This window comes from Lutjanus erythropterus, chromosome 19, assembly GCF_056507025.1.
Source record: "Lutjanus erythropterus isolate fLutEry1 chromosome 19, fLutEry1.hap2, whole genome shotgun sequence".
NCBI classification, from domain to species: Eukaryota; Metazoa; Chordata; class Actinopteri; order Lutjaniformes; family Lutjanidae; genus Lutjanus; species Lutjanus erythropterus.
This window is the reverse complement of record NC_139335.1, coordinates 33218613-33245457: the sequence shown is the minus strand read 5'-3', so window position 1 is coordinate 33245457 and position 26845 is coordinate 33218613. Positions and strand designations below refer to the sequence as shown.

General features: G+C 39.4%; 1 protein-coding gene across 1 annotated transcript; it reads right to left on the bottom strand.

Moving 5' to 3' along the window:
* On the bottom strand, window positions 1-22810 carry LOC146310308 (NACHT, LRR and PYD domains-containing protein 3-like). The gene is made up of 11 exons (XM_084744369.1): window positions 22634-22810; window positions 16537-16818; window positions 16369-16434; window positions 8790-10638; window positions 8130-8303; window positions 6955-7131; window positions 6326-6484; window positions 5991-6164; window positions 5717-5890; window positions 3916-3962; window positions 1-1741 (listed from the first exon to the last, which is right to left on the bottom strand). The coding sequence occupies exons 2-11, from the start codon at window positions 16814-16816 to the stop codon at window positions 1224-1226; spliced, it is 3618 nt and encodes a 1205-aa protein (XP_084600495.1). The 5' UTR covers window positions 16817-16818; window positions 22634-22810; the 3' UTR covers window positions 1-1223.
* Window positions 22811-26845: the final 4035 nt, after the last annotated feature.

Below are 26845 nucleotides of genomic sequence, written 5' to 3'. Positions count from 1 at the left end.
AAATTTTTGAGAACTGCGGAAGTAGTGATATTGGTCTGTAATTGGTAAATTGATGTCTTTCTCCACTTTTATAGATAGGAATAACTTTTGCTGTTTTCATTTTCGAAGGAAAAATACCAGTTTGAAAAGACAGGTTACAGGTGTATGTAAATGGTTGCTCTATATATTCTATACTACTTTTTACTAATAACATGTCAAAACAATCAGAGGACTTTTTATTCTTAAGTGTTTTCACAATATCAAGTATTCTGGATACTCATTTTTTTAGAACCCTTTTTGATTATGCTATTTAATACTCTCCACATTTCTTGTGTATTGCTCCTGTTCTATTCCAATAATGTATGATAATATTCTTTCTTACTTGTTCTTATAATATTTATAATATTTTATTTTTATATGTCTTATACTTTATTTCAGCATCTTTTGTCCTCTGTTTTATAAATCTCTTATATAAAATATTTTTCGTTTTACATGCATCTCCTATTCCCTTTGTGATCCACGGCTTATTTAAGAACTGGTGCTTCCTGGTAGCTTTTATTAAAGGACAGTGCTTCTCATATAACAGCAGTAAAGTTGACAGAAATGCATCATATGCATTATTAGGGTCTTCATTAACATAAACCTCACTCCAGTTTTGTTCCCCTAGATCCACCTTAAGGGCAGCGATGGTTCTTGGTGTCCTATGTCTTATCATTTCAACTGTATAAGTCTTTTGTTTAGTTTTTGTCCCAAAGTAATTTTGAAAAATTGCAAAAACAGGGAGATGATCACTTATATCATTTATGAGAAGTCCACCTACTATTTCATAGTCAATTTTATTTGTGAATATATTATCTATCAGTGTAGCTGTGTCCATTGTTATTCTACTTGGTTTTATAATTACAGGGAAAATTTCTTTCTCTGAAAGTGCAATGTGCATTGTAATTCTCACCTGCATCATGCTTCATAAAATCACTGCGCTGCATGTCCAAAGTAGATGACCTACCACTGGCAGCACTGCAACTGAAATGAACTGTCACTTTGATCAACAGATGGAGGCTGATCCAAAGACTGCAAATCTAGATCTGTAATCCTGATCTTGTGAAATCTGGATCAGCATGATCCCATCTGAAAATTCTTTAAAAAAACAGGACAAAACCTTCAAGGTCTTTATCTGGGATAGCAAAATCTGGATAATTCTGATCTTGATTAAAAGTTTTCTGGCCTCTGGAGACTAACGTCATTCAGCACAGTGATGCAGATGAGAAAGTGCCAGTAAGTCTAAATGCAGGATAGAGGGGTTCAGTGAATGTGCAGTGGAAGGTGTGGAGGTGAATCAGTTTGTCCATGGAGACTCTGTAGAAGGACAGAGAGCCAGCAGGCCAGTCCAGATACACTGCTACTCTGTTGGACCTGGGAGCAATAGATGCAACTGTGGCCTTTCCGTTGTGCCAAGCAGTGTTCTTGTTGCAGTCAAAGCACCAGGACTTTTCATTCCACCCAAGCAGAGAGTCATCCTGCCGCCCTTTCCTGCTGATTCCTCTGTATGCCACTCCTACGTCAACCACTCCTCTCCATTCCACCTCCCAGTAACAGCATTCAGTCAGACCATTTTTACACAGAACGTGGTACCTGTAGTCAAACCTCTCTTGGTGATAAGGATATGGCTGCTCCACTCTGCCCACTGTCGCCTCTTTGCCACTTTGAGACAGGATGATTTTCTTATACGCTGTGTTTGGGTCTAGCGTGAGTTCACAGGCATCTGCAAGTAGGGAAAGAGAGACCGTTTGAAGTACAACTTTATTCACAGGGACCCATTATTTCAGTTGCAGAGGAGTTTTAGAATCACATTTTCCTTCTAATCTTGAATATCTGATGAGGCAGAGCTGGACAACTGATGGGATTCCCTCTCTTTCTCCCTGCTGGAGTTCATGAACATGTAGTTCAGACTCAACTGACCAGAGGTGTGGAGCAGATGACATTCACCTTAAAGAGATAGTTTGGTTGTATGAAGTACTTCTCCATAGTCAGTGTGTTACCTACAGTAGAAGGCAGTCGGCACACCCCCAGTTTGCAGAAGCAACAGGAGTACTGGTGTATGAAGCAACAAAATGTATTTTAGACAGCATTTTCCATAGTAGCAGTAGTAGTAACTTTGGTGAATCTGATCCAAACTTTTAAAACAGAAATCACACAATAGATTAACAGATCAAAGCTTACCTTGCAAGGTAGCTGGATTCGCAAGATCACGTGATAATCTGTTTTGCTGGGCTTCAAGTTATCCATTTGTGTCCACACCAAAAGTGGTGCAGCCATCAGCATCCTAAGATGAACTGCTGGTATCTGTGGGCGTGGTTTTAGGTGTGACAACAGCGAGACGCATCCGTGGAAGCAACTTCTCTCAAACAAACAACGGAGGTTAGTGCGGATACTGTGATAACATCAGTTATATCAGAACTGGAGAGTATGTCTTCATTGAAAGAAGAGCAAAGAACGACACTGAAGGATTTTCTCCATGGAAAAGATCTTTTCATCATGTTTTTTTTTTTTTTTTTGAAGTGCCGGCCCTTTTCCAAACAGAATTCCCAGAGGGTTCTGTGTAACAAACCATCTGTTGTGTCAAGTTAGCGATAGACCAGCAACTCCCATATTCAGCAAGGTAAAATTACTGCTTTGAATCTGGTTGAGCGAGAGTTATTTCCCTGATGGCGAGGTAAAGTCGTGAAAATTTTCTAAATGTAATGTATACTTAAACTGATATGAAAAATATCAGTAAAATAAAATAAAAGTAAAGTAAATAAAATATGTTTTATTGCTGACACTATCAACAGCAGTACGTTGCTCAGCTTCTTACACCAGTGCTCTTGTCTGCCTCTACAGGCCACAAAAACGAGTGTGTCCATAATGTGTGAGGCCACATTACCAGATAAGCTTAAGACTTCTCATGCTCACTATGATCTCCTCAACAAAGAGTCAGCTCTAAAGTCTCAAGTCTCATTGTCAGTGATATATAAATAACATTATATCCTTGTATCTGGACTTGGGGTGTACTATGGGTAAGTACCCCATACAACCGCACTTCAAATAATCTGAACTATCCCCTAAAGATTCTGAACTCTCTTTTTCAGGCTGTCAAAACCATCATGCCTTTTGAGAGTTGCATAGAAATCAGGGACAGCGCAGGTAGTGTTGATGGTTACAATTTTTTAACAAAAATATGAATCTGCAGTCATGTTAGCTGAGTTGTAAACCTGTATTTAGGTACAGTGATTCTTTCAGCTAAATGCTAATATCAGTTTGCTATGCTTGCATGCATGCTACACAGTAAATGCTCTCAATTGTGTTGTTAATGTGCTAATGCCTATCTAAGATAAACTAATTAACACTAACAAGGGATGCACTGATACCACTTTTTTCAGACATAGTACAATTACCAGTACTTACATTTGGGTACTTGCCATTACCAGGTACCAATATCAGTACTTTGTAATGCCATTTCAGTTCTTATGACTGTAAAAAACCAACATTTTCTCTTTCAAAATGTAACAAATTGTGGTTGCTGTTTTCCCATTGCTAGCATTAGCAAACTCCTTGAACTCATCATCATGTTGGTTCTTCAGATGTTTTATCCAATTGTTTGTGTTGAAGGAGCTACTTTTTGTAAAGTGGTATCAGGTGTGGTTGGTATCTGAGTAGTTTTACGATGAGTACTAGTACATGAGCCCAGTATCACACCAATACCCAGTATCTTTGAATCCCTTGCACTAACACAAAGCAGACATGTTAACTATACCTGCTGAACATCAGTATGCTAGCATTGTTAAAGCCACTGGCTATAGACTCTTAATTTTGTTCATATTTATGACTGCCTCTTTACAGACATTGATATTTGCCTACCTTTACGTGGGAAGGTTAAGAGGGAGTAGTAGTACTCACATTTCCTTGGCCCAAACAAGATCCTGGACTCTCCACAGTGATCAACACTGAAACAGGAAAATAGGTAACATCACGATCACTTCTGCCTGAATACTAAATTGTGTGTTCATTCTAACATATTGCGCATTTGGTTCATGGGTGTTTTGCAAGTGATCAAATAAGAATAATTGTGGAAATGACAGGTATTTAAATGAGGGTTTTGCATGTTTTGCAGGTGGCTGCCATGTGGAGTTTGGGCTGAAAGAAGAATGACCTTCGGACCGTGGCCATAAATGGCCTGACAGGAGGTACTGAAGATGGGGTATAGGCAATGGTGAGGTCTCTCAGTCCAAACAGTCCCACAGTGGAGCAAAAAAAAAAAGATGAAGACATAAAGGTCAGTGTTAATTTTCTTTAGGCTACAATGGCTGTGAATGTTCAGTTTTGTTTGGCTGCAAATAGGCTGCAATAAATTTGTATTTACTCATAGTCTTTTTCTGTGTTAAGGTTTATTGAACAAAAATAAAAATAAATGCATCCCCCATACGTATACAGACACAGTCACAGTCACTGAAATTATTTTCAGGCTTGGCATACATATTCACCTATTTGCATTTTCTCCACTCAGTATTTTACACTTTAGGGTAGAAACACCCCATATTGCATATTCATTAAGTCAAAAATAATAAATGGAAGAAGTGTGTTGTCATGCACATTTATAAGTTGCAATCCTTGGTGTGCACTGTTAACAGATTAGCTTGCACATTTGTTTGCAGATGATATCAAGTTTATACATGTTTTTAAACATGCAAACCTTTAGTAAGTCAGGCCTTTAGACTGTTAATACTATACTGACCCCTGCAGACCCCAAATTATTCAAAAAGTATAACGGGTTTTATTGGTGCATGTTCAATGATTCAGCAATGGAATGTGCTGCTGGCATTTTCATTTTTGTTTAATTCTTTTAACAACACAGAAGTTAAAACTAAAGTAAAAACTGTCATTCTACTAACTATACAGATATACAAGATTGTGAAAAGTTCCAAACTGTTCAGCCTCTACTTGTGGATGAGTGGATGAGTGTGATGGCTACCAATCTGACCCATGTCAAATCTGAAATAACACTTCTTCCAAATGGTATTTTGTTGGTTGTCCATGGTGGCATGCAAGAAACCTCGGGGTTAGCTCGATCTGTTGTATGTTTGGACCCAGCAGCTGAACATTGTGTACTGAGGTTGGTTAGAAAAGCTTATGCCAATTTTGAATTATGTAAAAATTAAACATACAGACACAGGTTTAAAGATGCAGAATTTCAAACTTGTATAGAACATGAAAAATCCAAAAGGTCAACCTTTTTCAGCTTAGTCAACATATGCTATGTGATGCAGATTTCTCACATCTGGACAAAATTCAAGATCTATCCAGGTGAAAATGGGATTGGTCATGTTTCTGAGACTGATGGTTCAAGAGTTATGGGGGAAAAAGTAAATGTTATTGTTTGATTCAAACTTCAAGCTTGTCAGATTGTCAAATGGCATGTGAAGCCCCTCTCTCCACATTATTTTGAAATTGGAACTGGGGAGCTGCTTCCAATGATTAGTACAGTACAGGTACACAACCTTTCTTGTCACTTCTTGTATGAACAACTGCATCTGACAGCATGAATGTCTTGGGGGAGCGACTGTCCAAACGAGTGTACGGTTATCCCATTTTGTAGGATTTGTCACATCTTGCCTCTTTCTATGACAGCAGGTCCTGAGCAGCTGGTTACATTATCAGAAAGCCCTGCACAAGAGGCAGGTGGCTAATAAACTGTTTATACCTTAGAGTCTCCAGTCTACACTGTGGATCCTCAAGTCTAGCGGAGAGCAGCTTCAGCCCTGAGTCTCCTGGATGATTGTAGCTCAGGTCCAGCTCTCTCAGATGGCAGGTGTTGACAATCAGAGCTGAGGCCAAGGAGGCACAGCCTTCCTCTGTGACCAGGCAGCCTGACAGCCTGTGGAGAGTACATGCTAAATCTCCCATGGACTTTCATGCTGGCATGCTGGAACTACAATTTGGTTGTCTCTATTTAAAATCGAAGGTTCAGCACTGACCCGAGTGTTTCCAGTCTACAGTGTGGACTTTGCAATTCAGCAGACAGAAGCTGCACTCCTAAATCCTGCAGGTCATTGTTACTCAGGTCCAGTTTTCTCAGACTGGAGAACCTGGTGTTGAGCAGTGCAGCCAGAACTGCACAACTTCTACCCGACAGGTGACAGAAACTGAGCCTGAAGGAGATTTAATGATGACAGTTCTTTTAGATTAGTTTGTTAAACCTGATAACAGATTAGGCTGTGACATTTCAACAATGTTCTTAAACACCATGACAGATATAATAGAAACAGAACATAGAAACAGAAAACTGTCTCATTAAATGAAGTCAACAGACCTGAGAGTTTCCAGTCTACAGTGTGGACTCTCAAGTCCAGCAGACAGCAGGTTGACTCCTAAATCCTGCAGGTTGTTGTTACTCAGGTCCAGCTCTCTCAGACTGCAGTGTTGTCCCACATTGTGACAGCGTGCCTCTGTTAGCTCAGAGAACCTTGATCTAAGAAAAAATGGCAATTAAAAAAATGAAGTCCATAGGCATGCTATATGCTAAAGGATAGCTAATATTCTGTACAGCAATAAATGTATAACTGTTCCGTCAACTGTTGCCAATAATTGTTGTACAACAGATGTATATTATTACAAAACTGAAAATGGGAAGATTATGGAATGTGGGTTGATGAGTACATATACTCTTTCTACAAGAGTAAGTGTATCCCGTAGAATAAAACTGGTTAAAAACAACAGCACAATAGAAGCACAATTAAACTCACACTGCTGTATTAACAAATTATCCCTGGTAAATGTAAACTGCCAATCAAATTAGGCCTATAACAACTCTACAGTTTAATATTTTTCTTAAATAACAATGAATTAAAAAAAAAAAACACTTCAGCTGAAATACAAAGTAAAGTAATAAAATATAAAGTAAGTCAATGATTTATTATTATTATCAATAATATACTGTACGATGTGTATGACTGTTGACTGTGTTCCTCTGCTTTCTTTTTCACAGTGAGCCGCTTCACTTTTGTTTTTCCTGGATGACTGTAGTTCAGGTCCAGCTCTTTCAGATGAGAGGGGTTGGAGCTCAGGGCTGAGGCCAAAGAAGCGCAGCCTTCCTGTGTGACCTCACAGCTTGACAACCTGCATGTGGCACAGTGTCATTAATTTATAATGTACTTGTCTATTTTTTCTTAACTCTGAACTTATCTCATTATTTTTTTTTCCAGAGACCAACCTGCAAATGCAAAAGTAACATATATTTTGTTCTTCAAGTGGATAATTATGGGGAGCAGTTAATTTAGGAAATCAGACTATTGCTTTAGGCATTGTATTTGCAGTAGTGACTTTATTGTCCACATTTAAATGATGCTGATAATGTAATTGGAATTAATGTAATTTCTTTAATTAAAAGTCACAGTGTAAAGGATGTGAACATTTCTGATGTTGGTGCCTCTCAGTAGTTGTATCGAAGATAAAATACAAAACTCAGTGATAGTGGCATTAACAAGAGTCTGCCCTCAACTGTTTTATGTAAAGCAATTCAGGGCAGAGGTGGGACCAAGTCATTGTTTTGCATGTCTCAAGTCTTTGCATTGAAGTCCAGAGTCAAGTCCTAAGTCAAGACAGGCAAGTCCTGCGTGAAGTCCCAGGTCACGACTTACAAGTCCCAAGTCCTAAACTTTGAATTTTGGGTCCATGCAACAAGAAATATCAAATAGAAGTTGTTGTGTCTCCTACACCTTGATTGGATGCAGTCAGATTGTTTCGAAGTCAATCTGTGCAATTAAGTGTTGATTTGCTGGGAATTAAAAGTGACATTGTTAGTTCATTTAGGAAATTCAAGGAAGTGAATTGATTTGTGAATTCACACTTTTCAATGAACAGATGTTTTTAATTTTTGGGTTTGGGGACAGAGTGTGTCAAGTATTTATCAAGTCAAAACCCTAAAGTCCAAGTGGAGTCATGAGTCACTGGTGTTAAAGTCCTAATTGAGTTGCAAGTTTTTAAATTTGAGACTTGAGTCCACACTTCTGGTTAAGTGGAGAGGATAACTGTAGTGATTATCCTATAAGCAGGTGAAATTCTGCACATCTTTTAGGTATAAAAGATCTTTTAGGAATAGGTTTAAAAATATTGACCTTAGGTTTTCCAGTCTACAGTGTGGACTCTTCAGTCCAACACAGAGCATCTTCACTCCTGCATTCTGAAGGTTGTTGTTGCTCAGGTCCAGTTTTCTCAGACTGGAGCACTGAGAGCTGAGCACTGAAGCTAGAGCCTCACAAGACATATATGAAAGCTCACACTGGTCCAGTCTGTTTTAGAATTAGACAGAGTAGGATAATAAAGTTAAGATCATATATCATAGAAGATGCTGTTAAATTAACACATGCATAAAAAATAAAATTCAGTCAGACATCTCAGCTTCATAGGAAAAACATCAGTTTAGCCCCAGCTATTATACGTGGGCAAGTGAAAACTCAATTTACAGTGTAAACTGTGTTGAATCAAAAATATCCAATCTATACAAAATCCCAAGACCCAGTCATCACATTCAACAAGATTATTCATGTTTTTTAACAAATATAATATATTTAAATAAAAAAGTCTCATGATATGATAGTTATTTAGTTTGGTTGTAGGGTACCTTACGTTGCAAGATCCCAGTGCTATGTGTCAGGTACTATGCTAGTAGTTGTTTGTCAAATGTATTCTTTTTCATTAAAATTTAATGGTTTATGCATGAAGTGACATAAATATTTTATATGCAAGTGTTTAAATAACTTCGAAGAAGTACTTACAGTGCAGATGTTGATGCTTTGACCAATGGCAGCATTCTCAGAAGAACCTCCTCTGACTTTGAGTATTTTTTTAAGTCAAACACATCCAGCTCTTTTTCAGATAACAGTAACACATAGACCAGAGCTGACCACTGAGCAGGGAGAAATCTGGCTGTGGAGAGGTTTCCATTTCTCAGGTAATGTTGGATCTCCTCCACGAGGGAACAGTCCTTCATTTCACTCAGACAGTGGAAGAGGTTGATGCTTCTCTCTGGAGAGGGATTCTCCCTGATCTTCTTGTGGATGTACTTGACTATTTCCCGGTTGGTCTCTGTGCTGCTTTTTGTTACTTTCAGCAGGCCATGTAAGAGATGCTGATTTGACTTCAACGATAAGCCCAGGAGGAAGCGGAGGAACAAGTCTAGGTGTCCATTTGGGCTCTGTAAAGCCATGTCAACAGCCTTCATACAAACCTCAGTTTGGGATGCTTTCCTGAAAAGCATCTGTACGCGCTGGAGAGGTGGTTGCAGCTCAGCCATCACATCCTTTCTGTTATTTATGAGTGACAGGGCCACAAAAACAGCTGCCAAAAACTCATGAATGCTCAGATGCACAAAGCAAAACATCTTGTCTTCGTTCAGCCCATCTTCTTCTTTAAAGATCTGTGTGAACACCCCTGAGTACACTGACGCTTCACCGAAATGAATGCCACTGTTCTTCAAGTCTGTCTCATAGAAGATCACATTACCCGTCTGCAACTGGTGAAAAGCAAGCTTTGCAAGTGACTTGATGATCTTGATGTTCTTATTTGTGTCATACTTTATTGCCGTCTGCTTGATCTGAAACACAAGGAATTTTGCATACATCTCAGTCAGAGTTTGGGGAATTTCTTTTGTCTCGTCTTCTCTCAGCATTTGCTTGAGAACTGTAGCAGTGATCCAGCAGAAAACTGGAATATGGCACATGATGTGGAGGCTTTGTGTTGTCTTTATGTGGGAGATGATTTTGTCAGCCATCTGTCCATCTCTGAACCTCTTCCTGAAGTACTCCTCCTTCTGTGGATCAGTGAACCCTCTCACCTCTGTCATGATGTCCACAATGTCAAGAGGGATCTGACTGGCCGCTGCTGGTCGTGTGGTTATCCAGAGGCGAGCAGAGGGGAGCAGTTTCCCCTTGATGAGGTACGCCAGCAGTTCATTCACCAACAGTGGCTTATCAACAGAACATTCTTCTTCCTCATTGAAGTTGAGCTGAAAGCGGCTCTCGTCCAGCCCATCAAGCACAAACAGAAGTTTAAATTTACTCTTGTCATAGTTGGTATTTCCTGAAGCCTGTATTTTGTGGAAGATGTCATCAAGAGCCTCCTCTTCGATATCCCGACTTTCCCTGATACATTTGTGAATGAGCTCTGCAAAACAAAACCTTTTCCCTTTCAGTAAATTCAGCTGGCGGAAGGTGAAGGGGAATATGAGATGCACATCTTGATTAGCTCGTTCTTCAGCCCAGTCCAGGATGAACTTGTAAACAAGGAATGTTTTGCCGATTCCTGCGATCCCACTGGTCAGAACTGTTCTTACAGGTGTGTTTTCTCCAGAGGGGTGCTTGAAAATGTCATTGAGCGGAATTGATCTCTCAGTTCCTTTTGGTTTTCTTGATGTCATCTCAATGTGCCTGACCTCATGCTCTTTGTCATCTACATCATTCCCATCTATGATGTAGACCTCTGTGTAGATATCATCCAGATGTTTCTTATCCTTCAGTTTTGACGACCCCTCTGGTATACACATAAACTTGTTCTGGAGGTTTGACTGGAGCATGCATTGGTATGATCTGATGTGTCTTGGAGGCTTTGGTCTTTGCACCCACAAGTCTGTATGAAACAAAGTCATAAAGTCAAATTCTTTAGTGCAATGGGTAGAATAAAATATGTTAAAGGTGCTTTCTGACAGCAAGTGGCTGCCATCTGGTGACATCATGTTTTTTACTTTCGATCAGCAGTAGCAGGGCACAATACCACCACTGCGGTTACTGTCAATCCTACCAGCCTGTAGGCCTACACCACAGGCCACTACTATTCACCTACTAATGTCATCATACAGCTAAATAGAACTGATTATAGCAGAAAATACAGGAAATGGTTAGTAACATGACACAATTACTTGCAACTTCTGTTCTGTGGTTGTAGTGGACAGTCAAGTCCAGTGCAGCAAGTACACACAAGGGTGAATTTGCAACAGCTGTTACTAAGTGCACACATGCATCCACATGTGCATGCATTCACACTCACTCACACACACACACACACACACACACACACACACACACACACACACACACACAACCACTTGATTTCCATGGCTAACGGTTAATTGAATTAATCAAGGGAGCGTTGCTAAAGAATCAGGGGCCAGGAGAACCATTACCAATGAAAAAATGAATTCTGTTTAGTCCAATGATGACTCCCACAAGTACCTGAATCAAACAGGCAATAAGCTATGGAGGGAGTGTGTCTTAAGTAGTTGGGCAGGGCTAACTTGTATCATTGAAATACTCTCTGCTGAGACCAATGATGCCTCCCACAAGAGTCAGGACGTGTCTACCAAATAGGCGTGTCCCACACGGTGTATGAGGGAGTGTCTCACTGCCCTAATTACAGCAAGGAGTGGGTGTTGTGTCCATTAGCAAAAAGGACCACTTATGGTTTCCCAAACCGAGTCTACATCTGGAATACCACCTTGGGGTGAAGCCTCCACTCATCCATCAGAAGCCAACCCGTCATCATGAAGTGTTAGCTCCTGATCTGGAAAGTGACAGAAAAAACAGGATGAGTCCCACAGCCACTGGTTCTCTGCCATCTTCCACAGGGATACAAACCAGACTTCTTCTCCTGCCTGTACATGAAGGCATGTTGGGTGGCATACAACTGTCTGTACTCACCAAGACGGTTCCCCTGTACCAGAGGCTTTAAATGTTCGCTGACCAGAAAGACAGACTAAAGCTCAAGTAGGTCAGTATGTCAGATTTTCTTCTGGAAGCCACAAACAACCTATTGCCCTCCCAGGGCAGGTATCCCACCACCCCAGCAATGTCTGCTACATCTGGTCTCCATGATCCGTTGAGTGAAGAGGGCTGAGACATGCAGTGCCTCTATGCTTATAGAGCAGATATGAACAAACAACAGTAGTTCATCTAGACTACTTCTTTATCAGTTGCTTCCCTTATTATTGTTAATGAATGCCAACATTTTTTGGCTTCTGAAAAGGGGACACGCCAAAAACTAGTGCTGTAATGGATCATTGTTGATCCATGATCCATACAGATCACTCTCCACAGTTCCACACAAGTAGTCACATGTATGGGAGCATTTTGGCTTCCCTGTAAAATACAATGATGTTGGAAGAAGGGTGGTGGACAAAACCATTATGGTGTGTAGGCATTGTGGCACGAGAAAGCAGTATGACAGTGGAAATACATTGAGCATGGCCACCCATTTGAAGCTACATCACCCTGGTGTGTCAGTGACAGGAGCCAAGATGAAGGCTGTTCAACAACCGCTTATATCATCACGGCATTTAAGCAGCCCTGACCGGGCTAAAGCTATTACAAAAGCTATTGGGGTGTTTATAGCTGCAAACATTAGGCCATATTCCGTGGTGCAAAACACAGGGTTTAAACATATGCTGAATGTGCTTGAGCCGTGTTACGAGATCCCGTCGCGCACCCACTTCAGTGAGAAGATTGTGCCAAGTCTGTATGAGCAGGAAAAGACAAAATTCGTGAATGAATTATCCCAGGCATCTTCTGTTGCACTCACCACAGACGGGTGGACCTCCAGGGCAACAGAAAGCTATGCAACTGTGACTGCTCACTACATCACAGCGGAGTGGGAGATGAGAAACCCTGTGCTGCAGACACGCCCCCTCTATGAGAGTCACACAGGCACAAACCTGGTGCAAGTACTGCAGTGGCAGAGTGGAAGATAGAAAGGCCCAATACTAATATCTCAGTCACAACAGATAATGCTAAAAACCAAATAAATGCAGTGAATGAGGTAGGACTGGGCCCACAGATAGGGCGCTTCACATATGCAGTAAATTTAGCATCCCAAAAGGGAATCACGGTGGATAAGATGGACCGCCTCCTTGGGAGGATCAGGAAGGTTGTTTCCTACTTCCACCGAAGCACAACAGCTGTTCATCTGCTTAAGACAAAGCAAGAAATGCTACAGCTGCCTATGCATAAGCTCATACATGATGTTACAACAAGGTGGAACTCCACTTGTGATATGTTGGAACGTTATCTTGAGCAGCAGGTAGCTATACTCGGCACTGACAGACAAGACCCTGAAGAAAAATGTCAGAGACATCGTCACCTTGTCTGATGATGATGTGAAAGTGACAGAGGAGGTTCTCCAAGTGCTCAAACCCCTCAAAACAGTTATGTATCAGCATAGAGGTATTTATCCTCTATGTGATTTGCCACCACTTGTAATGAGCGCCACTGGTGGCCGTCAATGAGGTGAGCTGGTACAAAAGTGGCAGTCTTTCCACCAGGTCTTTTTTTTTTGCGCCCCCATCATCACCAGCACGTCACTTCCAGGTTAGAGGTTGTTTGGCCCAACAGATATGGCTGCACGCTGCTTCACCTCACTGCTTGTGTTTTGTCAATGTGCTTACAGCATTGTTGTGTTGTAGGGCAACTGCTTATGTGCCTCCTGTATGTGCTACTACATTTGTTTGGCTGTGGTAAGCGTCCTCCTCTCTGGTGGCTGCCTGGAGCCCTCTCTCCCTCCGCCCTCTCGTGCGAGTGTGTCCGTGCTGCTAACAAGGTATGTATGCATATCGTAGCGTACACTGCATCATTTTTTTAGTGTATGTAGCATTACTGATAGTACTTTTCTTGATTAGGTGCTATGATAACCAGCTCACGGGGGCCACTGCTGTTTTGTCTCCGCTGCTGCTTGTCTCTACTGCTGTTTCGTCTCCACGGCATCTGCTGTTTGTCTCACCGCTTACGGCATGCTGTCACACTGCGCTCTTCAGGACTTTCACAGTTGTGCTACCACTAAATTGACGTTTTTGCTGTTTCGTCTCCATGTCCCATCTGTGATGGTTGCTTGGCCGCACACTATGGGCCGGGGCACAATACTTTTTACCAGGGTTTGGTCACCTTTTACATAGACTGAATGAGTGTGTGAAAATGTGGGTTATATTCTGTTATTTTTGGATTATTTGTATGAGTTTATTTGTATATTTTGATTTTGTCTGCTTGTATAATTTCTTTGTTAATTAGGTTAATTTGAGAGTTTTTCTGCAGGTAATTTGGGAACTGTTTGGGTTCTGTTTTCTTTAGCCTAGTTTTTTTTTGTTTACATTTGTTTAAATTATTCTAACTGGGCAGTTATTGTTTGAAGTATTTTATTAAGTTTAATCTTGTGACCTGCCCATTAATTATAATTTGTGACTCATTGATTTCCTGTTTTGTTTGTTGCAGCCCCCACTAATTTGTTTTATTTCCCCCCTTTTCAGTTGCTGGAGGCCAGTGGCAGTGGTGCTGGTGTTTTGGTGGTGGTATCCCCCTGTCCTCTCTGCTGTGTCCCTGTGTGTCCCTCTTTCTTTTGGTGGATCCCTCCCCTGCACTAGCTCTCACCCATCCACTAGGCCTCAGCCCTGACTAGGTTTTCTCCTCATTCCCCCTTCTAGTGTGAATGTTTGATTAGTTGTTTTAAAAGAATGATTATTTAATAAAAACTGTATTTTAAAACTTGGAACCACATCTCATGCTCCTTGAGTGAAATTCCCAGGGTGGCATTGTCAAGCCCTTTTTTTGGTAACAATATTAGCTCTAAATTCTTTCACCTCCTCCTCACCACAGTTACAACTCTGTTGAGCACTGAAACTGCACCATCTGTCACCACCATGATCCTGCCTCTGAAAACAAGGACTCTACAATCCATGGCCCCAAGTGAGGAAGATGGCACCATCACAATAGATGTCAAGAAATAAATGGAGAGCAAAGTTATATTTGTCTTGTCTTTTTTTTTTTTGCTGATCTGAAAAACCATCCGAAACCTTGACTCAAAACTGTGATATGATCTGAACCGTGAGTTTTTTGATCCGTTGCACCCCTACCAAAACCAGTTTGTGAACCACTGTACTAATGAAACAGGCTGAGCAAATTCATTATATCCTGACTCCTCCACCGTCATGGTCATAGCTTTTGGGAAATCCTGTCAAACAAAAGTTGGCTGTCATCATCATCCCTCAATGGTGTCACTGGCATGATATCAGCAAAGTTGGCCAATGTGGGCGTTTCATCTTCCAGGGTGATGTTGGTATCGAACTCCTGATCACCCTCCTCACAGCAAAGCATCACATCAAAGTGCCGGTAGCAGTCCACCCAGTGTTGACATCATGGGGAATGCCCGGCAGTCCACACAGCAGCGTGGTCTCCAACGAAACACTCAAAGCAGTAAGCACTCTGGTTAGCAAAGCTTCTAGAAGCAGCAGTTCCATCTGTGGAGAAGAATGATCTGTGGGCAAACTCTGCTGTTGCTAAAGAAAAGAGGATGCAAAAGCATCAAGGACACTCTCTTATATGCTGTGTGGGACACAAATGTTCATTAGGCACATCCTGATTGGCTGGCTACGTGCAGTTTCAAGTGGACAAATGCGTGCATGTGATTGGAGAGACATATTACCCATAGTGTGGGACAGAATGACAGTTTAAGAAGCTCACGCTGTAGTGCTTTACAAAGTCATTTTTCTTGGGAATAAGAAGAGATCTTGATAAATTATATAACTTGCAAAATGCTGACACTAAATATTTGCAAACTGCTATTCACCGAAACCTTATTGCAAACCAATGTGATCTCATTTCAACTCATCATATACTGATGAAATCACCGCCCCTCAGCTTCTGATACTCAGGCAGAATTATCCTTTGACTGCAGCATTTGATGTGGTCAGAAAGCCTTTTTTAACATGTGATTAACGCTGTGAAAGGGTCACAGTTTAGTTTAGGCAATAAAACTACTTGGTTAGGCTGAGCCACAAAAACTACTTGGTTAGGTTTAGGATAAGAACATGCTTGGGGTTACCATGACTACAAAAGTCACAACAAGAAAGTCATAATGCACATAAGTCATGTGTCACTCCATGCTCGTGACACGAGAGTCATAACATTATGTGCCTTACAACTTTTAATACTGTTTTGGTTTAACACAGGACACAAACCCGAATCTCCTGCACACCACCTCCTCCATGGGTGGATTCCAGCCCCTTTTTACTATGTCAACAGCTTGAGGCATCTTATGTAGCTGTGAACAGGTTTCATTGGTGTCTATATGAGTCACCAAAGGGAGGTGACATTTCATCAGTATCTGTCGAGTTGGGAGTGAGACCAGGCTGCGCAAATAGACCTTACCATTCTACCAAGAATCCTGATCTAAGCAAAGCATTACAAACAGTGCAAGTGATTTGTTTTTTCACTATAGGGACTTTAAAAAAAACTGCAATTGGAAATAAACAGTTGGGTAACAGGAGATGAAATAACTATAACAGCTTTCAAATGTCCAAACTGTAAACTGAAATGGCTTCACCTTCATCTTGAGCACCAGCCATGGGACAGCGAGGAACAGAAGTCTTTCCAACATCAGTGGCATTCTCTAATAGAGACATACAGATATACAGTATATACAGCAGAGTTAATTTCACATTTGCAGTAGGCTAATGTGACATTGAATTGTCAAAATCTTTCTCAGACTTACCGCTGGGGTCAGAACCAATGTTGGAAAAATGATCCAGTAAATCATTCCTGCTGATCTTCTTCAGAATTTCCACTGTGATCTGCAGAGCTCCAGGAAGGCTGTATGTCTGCACCATCTGATCCACTGTGTCCTGCCTGTCGGCCTCCTCCAGCTGGCTCTTTGGAATAGCTGGGAAGCCCTCTACAACACCAGCCTGCTTCAGGAACCACTGGAAATGCTTGAACTCCTCATTCCCCAATTCTTGCAGAACTCCAAACAGGAGTTCCACATGTGAAGTCATCACTGATCATGAGAGGACAGTTTGATAATCAGTCACCTAACTTAAATTATTTGATTATCCAGATATTCATGCATTAGATTTATTGAGCTAATTAGATAACTCTGCTGAAAAGTTACTGCTTGTATTTGCATATGATTTAGTTGTTTACTTGATTCTGTTCCCTGTGAAACACTCTGTAACTTTGTTAAGAGCAGTGCCATACAGACAATCTTAATTATTATTGTATGATTATGCGATTAAATAATCACCTAGTTCTTGCATATGTGACCAGATACCCAGATACAAAAAGATCCTGGATAAATTAGAGCTAAAGATTGCAATCATTTACAATGAGAAAAAAGTGTCAGTTGTCATCAATAAACAGAACTGGGTATATTCATCATAACGTTAAGATTTTTATTTTTTTCCACTGTTAAACCAGCAGGACCTCCCTGGCTCTCACTGACTAAGGTGCGGGCTGTTTTCCGTGGAGAAGTGTGACAACAACTCTGAGGACAACTGAACAGGTCACAACTTTTCCACATAAAAATTCAGCAATTTGTCTCATATAATTTGCTAAAAAACACAACCTGCTGCCACATTACTCTTGTCTGTTCTTATAACATAGTTGTCTGGGGTAAAGTGCAGTAAATTTCTTTTTTTATTGTGAAAGTCCAGCATTATCCATTGAAGTTTCTGTTGATGACAGCACAAAGAGAAAAAAGTTGTGGATCATATTGGTTATAAAACTGACCCAAAGTTACTTTCTCTTCTTTTAGGCAACTGAGATTCATTTCATCACAACTGTTTACAGCAGTTTTAGTGCTACTTGTTTTGTCTGGTGTTTTAGAAATATATCGAATCAAATTTGGCCTAAAAAACTACAAGTGCCACCTATTTGATAGGAAATCAAAGACCCCTGAAGGGCAAAAGTATAGAATTTGCACCATAGATTACAGGGAGGCTCCATCATCTTCCATCAGGACAGAAATCATTCTTACGGAAAACTGATCACAGCTTATCACACAATCATTCCTTCTGTTCTTACCCGTCAAAATAAAAGCCCTAGATTGTGTCAACTGTGGCAACTGCTCAGACAAAGCCAACAGTACAGGGATTTGCTGATGACTTGCGGCCCCGACTGACCAGCAGAGGTGGAAATAACTAATTACAAATACTCAAATTACTGTAATTAAGTAGTTTTTTGGGGGTCACTTGTATTTTTACTCATACTTAAAGAGGACCTATTATACTCATTTTTGGGCCTTTGTATTTGATTTTTGGACTCCTATAGAGCTGCTACACACGATCGCCCACACAGAAAGCTTTGTAGATCTTTGGGACGCTGTGCCTCTGGCTGCATCACTTCCTTGTATTTTCTGCATCCCGCAAAAACGGTCTGTGTAATTTACTCCACCCCCCGGCCCTGCTCCATGTATGCCTCCCGCCGAACCCATTCCGCTGTGATTGGTCACACTCCCGAGGACTTCCGAAGGGCTGCCGAGCGCTGCCGAGCCCCATCTCCTCATTTTGCCGGTGTGAAAGTAAACAGCAAACTTTATGAAACTGAATTTCTCTTTTGAAAATGTCAGATTTTGAAATACAGCCGTATGTGTTGGATCCTGAATCCGATCTGGAGGTAGAGACCGGACAGCCTGAAGTTCCTCAAGAACAGAGGTTACTTCAAGACGTCTCTGAATGGTAAGTAACGTTAGTTGTAGCTTGTTATTGTCATTACCTGCTCACCTGTGTGGCGTAAGGATGGATTTTATTTTTCTAATAGAAAGCCATTTCTACAAATTACCGACATACTTTCCTGTCACTTACATATTTCCATTTTACTAGGTGCCCATGTGGGAAATGTGCTAAAATGCAGACAGAAGTTGAAAATGTCTGTGTAGAGAAGTACCACAAGAAACGTAGCAAATTTGGATTGTTGTGTCTTGTGTGGAAAATGTCAGGTACTACTACAACTAAAGTATCTGTACAGTTATTAATCCAGTTACAGCAGCAGTTTACCGGCTAATCCAGCTTCCTACTGGCCCGTGTTGACAAAACAGTCCCATGTGACGTACCGTAGACAGTCAAACACAGAGGTATTTTTCTTTTACTGGCCAGGAAAAAGCAACTCTGTCCACTTCTGCCTGGTGCTCGCCTCTTTAGGAAAGCTAAACAAAGTTAACTTTCCCTCACACCCGAACAAACATTTTCTGGGAGCCATTGCTCAACATACTAACACTGAAATCGTTGTAGACAGCAGAGCAGTGCACAGCGATATAACTTCCGAAGCAGAGCGGGGGAGCGGGCAGGCCTAGAGCATATGCCTGGGTATGACCATATAAGTAAGTCTGGCACGCATTAACGTCAATGGGACTACATCGTTAAAAAAAGACAGTAAAACAGCGTGCAGAGCCTCCAAAACAGCTTGCAGGGCTCACTTTCAAATGCATGAACCTCATTATTTGATGCTTTGGAATCGTTTAACACAAGTATCCGACATTGTGACAACATTTATAGGTCAGAAAAGAGGAAAAGCATAATAGTTCCCCTTTAAGCATCCATTACAAAATGTAATCTACTTAGTTACTGTTAAAATCATAGATGAATACTGTGTAAAATTTGAATTAATGTCCAAACCATTCATCTGCATTTTAGCAACCAATAAGCAAACAGGCCAATGAAAACCATGACATACAAACGATTAAGAAAACAAAACAGTGTGGCAGCACACATTTAAAGTAAGTAGTAAAGGAGTAAAGGTGTTAATGATTAATCAGTAATATTTTAAATGCAATTAAGAATTGAATCAATTAAAAATGTATTCATGGGTATTTAATCAGTAGTCATGGCAGTAATTGCAGCTCAGTTGACATGGTTAAAGTAACTAATACTCAGAGCAGTTTTTGCAACAAATACTTTGTACTTTTAATCAAGTATATTTCTGTCACCAGTATTTTTACTTGCAACTGAGTTATGTTTTAGCAATGTAACAGTACTTGTACTTGAGTACAGATTTTCAATACTCTTTCCACCACTGCTGGCCAGTTGAGAGAAGTTCAGAGTCAGAAGTCAATATAACTTTCACAGCTATGCAGATGACACACAACTTTACATCGCCGTGTCTCCTGGTGACACAGGACCACTTGATGTCCTTTTTAAATGTATTTCAGACATTAAGTCCTGGATGGCAGAGAACTTTCTTCAGCTCAACCAGGACAAAACTCAGGTTTTAGTTATTGGTACAGGGGACCAGAGAGAGAAGCATGCTAGCAAGCTACAGGCCCCCTCTTTTAGCCCGTGTCAGCAAGTCAAAAATCTTGGTGTAATATTTGATGCAGAACTGAATTTTGAGGCTCATATAAAGGATGTCACAAGAAAGGCATTTTATCATTTAAAGAACGTCGCCAAAATAAGACAGTTTCTCTCTCAAGCCAATGCAGAGACACTTATTCATGCTTTTATTACTTGCAGGATTGATTACTGCAATGCTCTTCTTTCTGGTCTCCCTAAAAATAATATTTTACAACTACAATTACTCCAAAACTCAGCCGCTCGGATGCTGACAAAGACCAGAAAGAGAGCTCACATTACACCGATTTTAAACTCTCTGCATTGGCTTCCTGTATGTTTTAGAATTGATTTTAAAATTATTTTATTGGTTTATAAAGCTCTTAATGGTCTTGCCCCTTCTTATTTCTTCTTATTTATCTAACTTGCTTTTACCCTATGAACCCAGCAGAGCCCTCAGGTCTTCTGGAAGTGGCCTTTTAACAGTAACCAAAGTTAAAACTAAAACATACGGTGAGGCATCTTTTTATTACTATGCCCCCCCGTTTATGGAATAGCCTGCCTGAAGATCTGAGGGCAACATGCAATATTGATATTTTTAAAGGCAAACTTAAGACCCACCTTTTTAGTCTGGCTTTTAACTAAATTTCTAATTTTATCAATTTTTAGTTATTTTATTCATTCTATTCCATTTAATAATTGTCAAATATTTTATATTCTTTTATCTTATGTATTTATTTATTTATTTCTGTTTTTATTATTTATACTTTTATTGTTTTAATATTTCAAATTTATCTCCTGTGTTTCGTCATCTAATTTCTATCTAATTTCCTCATTATCATGATGTAACATGAGTGCTGATTGTATGGGTTTGTGTGATCCTGTGTATGGGTGTGTGGGCGGGGTGGGGGGGTATTCTCTTAGCTATGATTGTAAAGCACTTTGTGCTACAATTCCTTTTGTATGAAAAGTGCTATACAAATAAAGTTATTATTATTATAAAACAGAACAGTCATTATTTATGACTTTTCATAAATTGTGAATCACTGCAAATATGAAAGGTCCTTAAGCATACGCCATACACAAAAGTTATTGTTTGTATGCGTCAGCGATCACGCAGTTCCTCATCTCATAGTTCCTCATCTCGCACAGTCTAAAAATGCAGCATTGTATTTTACAGGCACATTAAATCTATAAAATCATACTCTCATATTTAAAGGACCCTAAGTCAACCACTAAGTCACACGGAAGGCAACAGAAGCTGGCCTCAGTTAAAGTGTCTCAGGTGTGTTGCAATGCAGGAAGAAGGCTGAGGTGAATTTAAAGCACCTGGAGGCCTTTTAGCCAGGGTCCTATTGCTCAGCTTCCTCTGCTCTCTTCCTTTCTACACATAAGCACAAGTGCAGCGTCAGTTCAAATAAAGAAACCAAGGTGCAACGCACATACTGTGTCACAAGTTCCCTCACCACAGATGCTTCAGATTCAAGCCAGTAACAATAAGATCTGCTTAAAGTGGCCATGTTATGCTCATGTACAAACTCATATTTTATTTTGGATTTCTACTTTACATTATTTTCATAGCTGTAGGACCTCATTTCCCCCTCCGTTTGACACATGCCATTTTAGCTCTTGTCTTTTTAAGCCCCCAAACCCATTCGAAAGTCTCATATTGGTTGCACATATATATGACATGGAGCTGTTACCAAATAACAGAAAGAAAACACCAAAACAACCATCATGACCCAGATCAAAATACGCATGTCCATGCACTCCACCTGTTTTCACGTTTGGACCTATTTTTCAACTAGTGATCAATCTGGCAATATTTCTTCCACTAATCGATTAGTTTGTTTGGTCAAAAAAAATGTCTGAAAATGTTGATCAAAGCTCAAGGTGACGTCCTCAAATGTCTTATTTTGTCCACAACTCAGATATTGAGTTTACCATCAGAGAGGAGCAAAGAAACCAGAAAATATTTCACATTTAAGAAGCTGAAATAAAAGAATTTAGACTTTTCTTCTAAAAAAGTTGACCCAAACTGATTAATCAATTACCAGATTAGTTGACAAGTAATTTAGTACTTTATACTTTCTTATACAACTCACTGTTTTTATTTCCTCTCATCAGGAAACCCACAACATTTTTAGCCTAGTTCATAAATGAGACAGTAAATACATACACATATATAATATACACATTTTAAACATTTTATTAAAGGTGAACTGCAGATCTTTTATTTATTTGTCAACCCAAATGAAAGTTCCTGTGAGAATGTTTGACTGTAACTTTTTCAATAAATAGAACTTTCAAACAAAAGGAGCTGCACTGTAAAAAAAAAAAAAAAAAAGGAAAAAAAACTCCTTTCAGCACAACACAGGGTAGTTAAATCAGTCACATTCATCCAGATCCTCTCTTTCATCATTTAACCAAAACGGACAAGGGTAGAAATCATACTACAATGTACTGAAATCAAAACGGTTAAGACAGATTTTTTTAAAGGCTCAACATAAGAGAGTCTAAAATGTTTAACAGAAACAAATTGTCACTGACCTGATGATCCGCTGTCACATCATTAGACAATCAGTCTGTTTTCCCGTCGAAACGTATAGAATGGGGAACTGATTCAGTGAACATCAACCAGTTATGAGTTACTTCCGTCCACTGTTTCAACATCAGCTTTCCTCTTCACCAGAGGAACTGACTGAATACTTACAGCAGGCTTGGAGGCTATTTAGCAGGCTACTGTTGTTGCACCCATTTGATCAAGTTAATTTGACCAATATTACTGGGGGAGAAGTGGCACAATGTAACACTCTTTTGTCTTTGTTAAAGTACTCCAAGACTGTGTCGCTGTGTCAAAGTTAAGTCACTGAGTTGTCACTTGTAACAGCAGCCATAAATGCAATAGGAACTTGCTGAATGGGAGCATAAAACAATGTAACAATATTTCTGACAACCTTACATACTAATATTAGACCAGATGTGGACCAGATGTGGCCTACTGAAAGGTTTCCATTTCTCATGCATTCTTCAAAAGCTAAACTCACTGGTGTCGACAAGCCACACAGACTGTGCTAACTAACTATCAAGGGATTATTCAGTTATTGAACTGAGAGGGGGGGAAAGTTACTAGAAAAACATGTCTGGTTTCATGGTTTCACTTACCTTTAATCTGGGTTGTAAGGGTTACTTTAAAAATGTATTCTGATATAGCTACTAAATACCTATTAAATAATTTAGTCAGTAATGTAATCCAAGTAGTATTGAAACTTGATTACTTTCTGCTACTTTTGGATTACCTTAATATAAAATATGGTGAAATTGTTTTGCCTAATAAAGTGTTTTTAGAGTTAAAACTAACAATTATTTTCATCACAATTAGTTGTTTGGTCCATGATATGTGAAAAAATGGTGAAAAATGTCAAATTCCAAGATGACATCCTCAAATGTCTTGTTTTGTCCACAACTCAACAAGAGAGAGGAGCACAGAAACCAGAAAATATTCACATTTAAGAAGCTGAAATCAGAGAATTTGGATTTTTTTTTTTTTTTTTAAAGCCTCAAAATGGTTAATCAATTATCAAAATAGCTACAGATTAATTTAATTGTCGATTAATAATTGATTGATTGTTGCAGCTTGTTTTATGTTTTATGTTCAAGTTTTATTAGTTTGTCCAGCTGTTCCTTCCATTGTTGTGCACGATTTATTGGTGGACTGATCGATTTAAAGACAAAAAACTGCGAAATTTCCAACCAGTGAAGCATTTTTTCACTGCAACTGCAAAACTGCAACTGTTATAAAACTAGTTTTAAAGGTTATAAGGCCTACTGTTACACACAATTTAGGGATTAGCATCAATTGGACATCCATTCATAAATCATTAAAAGCCTCACTCTGTCTACTTAAAATCGGGCAGTGGGCTGTATCTCTGTGGTTCTGTGTGGAAGTAGATGTGGGGTCCTTCTTTTTATCAGGTTAAATGAATACAATAGTGCTGCACTTCATTTCAACAGCTTTCTAACATTGTCCCAATTTACTTGAAACATGCTGTCACAAATTAGCAAACTGTTTACAGCGGTGGAAGTAACTAATTACAAATACTCAAGTTACTGTACTTAAGTAGTTTTTGGGTACTTGTAGTTTTATGAGTATATTTTCAAGTATGTACTTAAGTATGCATTTCACTATGTAATCTACTTAGTTACTTTTAAAATCATAATTGAGCACTGAGTACAATTTGAATAAATATTCTAACTTTCATCTGCATTTTAGTCACCGATGCTATTTGATCACAAACAGGCTGATGAAATCCAGGACATACAGACAAAACAAAACGCTGCAGCAGGTTCAGGTGTGTAGTGGAGACACTGACCACCAACCGGAGGAGCACAGGAATTGCTGATGATTTGTAGAAGCAGAAACCTCTTTGATTGAATGACTGCTTTTGGTCATTCGGAGGGGTTCAGTCTAAAATGCCTATTTTCACAGCCACTTTTCAAAAAAGATTGTGATATATGTTGCAATGTTTTAGGTAGGTTTTGCAGTCAAATTGCCAGAGAAAGTGAAAATTACAACAAAAAAAGTTGCCTGTTTTTGTGTAATTCAAAAAATTTACTTGTTTGTAAAACCACATTCTGTTCTGAATGTTCTAAGTAACCAAAAAGGTTTTTTAATACAATTCTAACAAAATATGCTTCATTGGGGCCTATTCTTCAAAGAAGCAAAAGTCTTTCTGGAGGTCAAACGAAGTCGAAACAGAAAGATTGTCAACATTATAAAATATAAAAATGCACAGAGCATTGATGTCAATAACACTGCCTAACTTTGTGTTTGTTTTCAGTGCCTGTGACAAAATAATGAAATAAAAATACAAAAAATAATAAATGATTAAACACCGAGTCAGTTCATTGAGACCTAGTATGACATTTGTGTGGGGAGGTTCTGTAATTGGTGGAACTCACGGGAAGCTAAAATGAAATTTTCAGAAAAGATGCAGTGATTGGACAAAAATTGCAAGGCCATGCAGTTTTCATGAGGATTGGTAGAACTTGCATGAATCATCAACATCACAGCTTCCAGGCACGACTGATTAAAGCAGCTAATACTCCGAGTAGTTTTTGAGAAGAATACTTCACTGAAAAAAAATGATTTTTTTTTTGGCCCTGTAGTTATTACCTTGATTGTTTGTTTAAATTCTACAGGAAATGATTATTTAAGTGCTTTTACTTGAAAAAATGTCACCTTTTATTCCATATGTTTCTTGGTGTTTGTTTGTAATTATGTATCCTCATATCCATATGTATGTTTTACCTCTTACATTTTTTTCAAAAGTTACACCAACTGAACCAGCAGGAGCTGAACAAGGACTGACTGTGGTGGTTTTGTCACTTATTTGATTAAAAAAAATATATGGTATATGTTTCATTAACTTTGTATATTCTTGTTGGCCTGTCAGCTTCAGTCAGTGTTTGAGTACTGAATATTTTAACATTAGCACTAGTTTATCAGTCTAGCTTGCTAGCTGGTCATCTTGCTGACACACATGCTGCTTTTCAAGACACAGTATGCTACTTTTTGTGACCAGATTTTCATTTGCAGATACTGAAGAGTCACATTTATGATGTATGCTTTTTCTGCTAGCTAAAATGCCTTACTTGCCTTATTGGCAGCTTACTTAGTTGTTTAACCCAAGGAGCGCCCAAATTTCAGTTTTACTACCTTTCTCAGCTTGCCCTTTTAGACACTGTTGCAGGCTTACATTAGCATCTGTTTCTTATATGGAAGTATATATTGTTCTCTGAAATAAATTTATTTCTGTCAAACAGCAACATGTTGAAGGCAGAACAGATGTAGTTGATGGAGAGTCTGAGGGGAAAAACAGCCAAGTCGACTATGAAAATTTGTGTTTTTATAATAAAATAATAATAAACTTGTCTTTCTTCCAACCTAATAATCTTGGCTTTTTAATTCAGTTCAACAAATTTTAAGGCATTAACTAAAATGAGCATTTATGATACATTAAGTTGTTGAGACAAATGATTACATGTACTGTATCTTCAATGTTTAAAACATTTTACCTTGTTTTATTTAGTAAATCATGTCTTAATTTATTTAAGGATTCTGACAAGGCTAAAAACAAAACTGTTTTTAACAACCTTCTGGGTTTTTCAGACAATGCTAGTGGATTATCTGTGAAAAAAAAAGGTTACCTATAATACATGAAAGTCACAAACCATAAACTTGTTAATACAGGTCAAAACAGTTTGCAAATCATTGCATTCAGGTTTTATTTACGTATTAAACAGTGTCCCAACTTTTTTGGAGCAGGGCTTGTAGTTTCATATGATACCAGCATCTTCACTAACTTCAGTTGTCTCACACACACACTCACACACACATACTTACGAAGATGGAATGGGTGTCTCTTGGGGTCCTACAACTCACAGCAACAGAGGAGGGGCCAAAGCGAGTTGAGCCCAGCTTTCCCAAGGCCGGTTAATGCACGCTGACTCACGCTGGTCAGAGCGGGAAACTCTGGCAATCGCCAGCGACTGAACTCGTTCACCTCTGAACGTGTGGGGGAGGTCCACGCCACGCATCCCATCTAAGGGAGCCAGGTCAACTCCAGCTCGGTCCATATCATCTTCTCAAGATCTATTCATAAACTTCTGAAGCAGTGACATCATTATGACATCACAGGAGAGGCTTATAGCCTAGCATCTATGATGTCACAAACCAAGCATGATACCCTACTCCAGGCC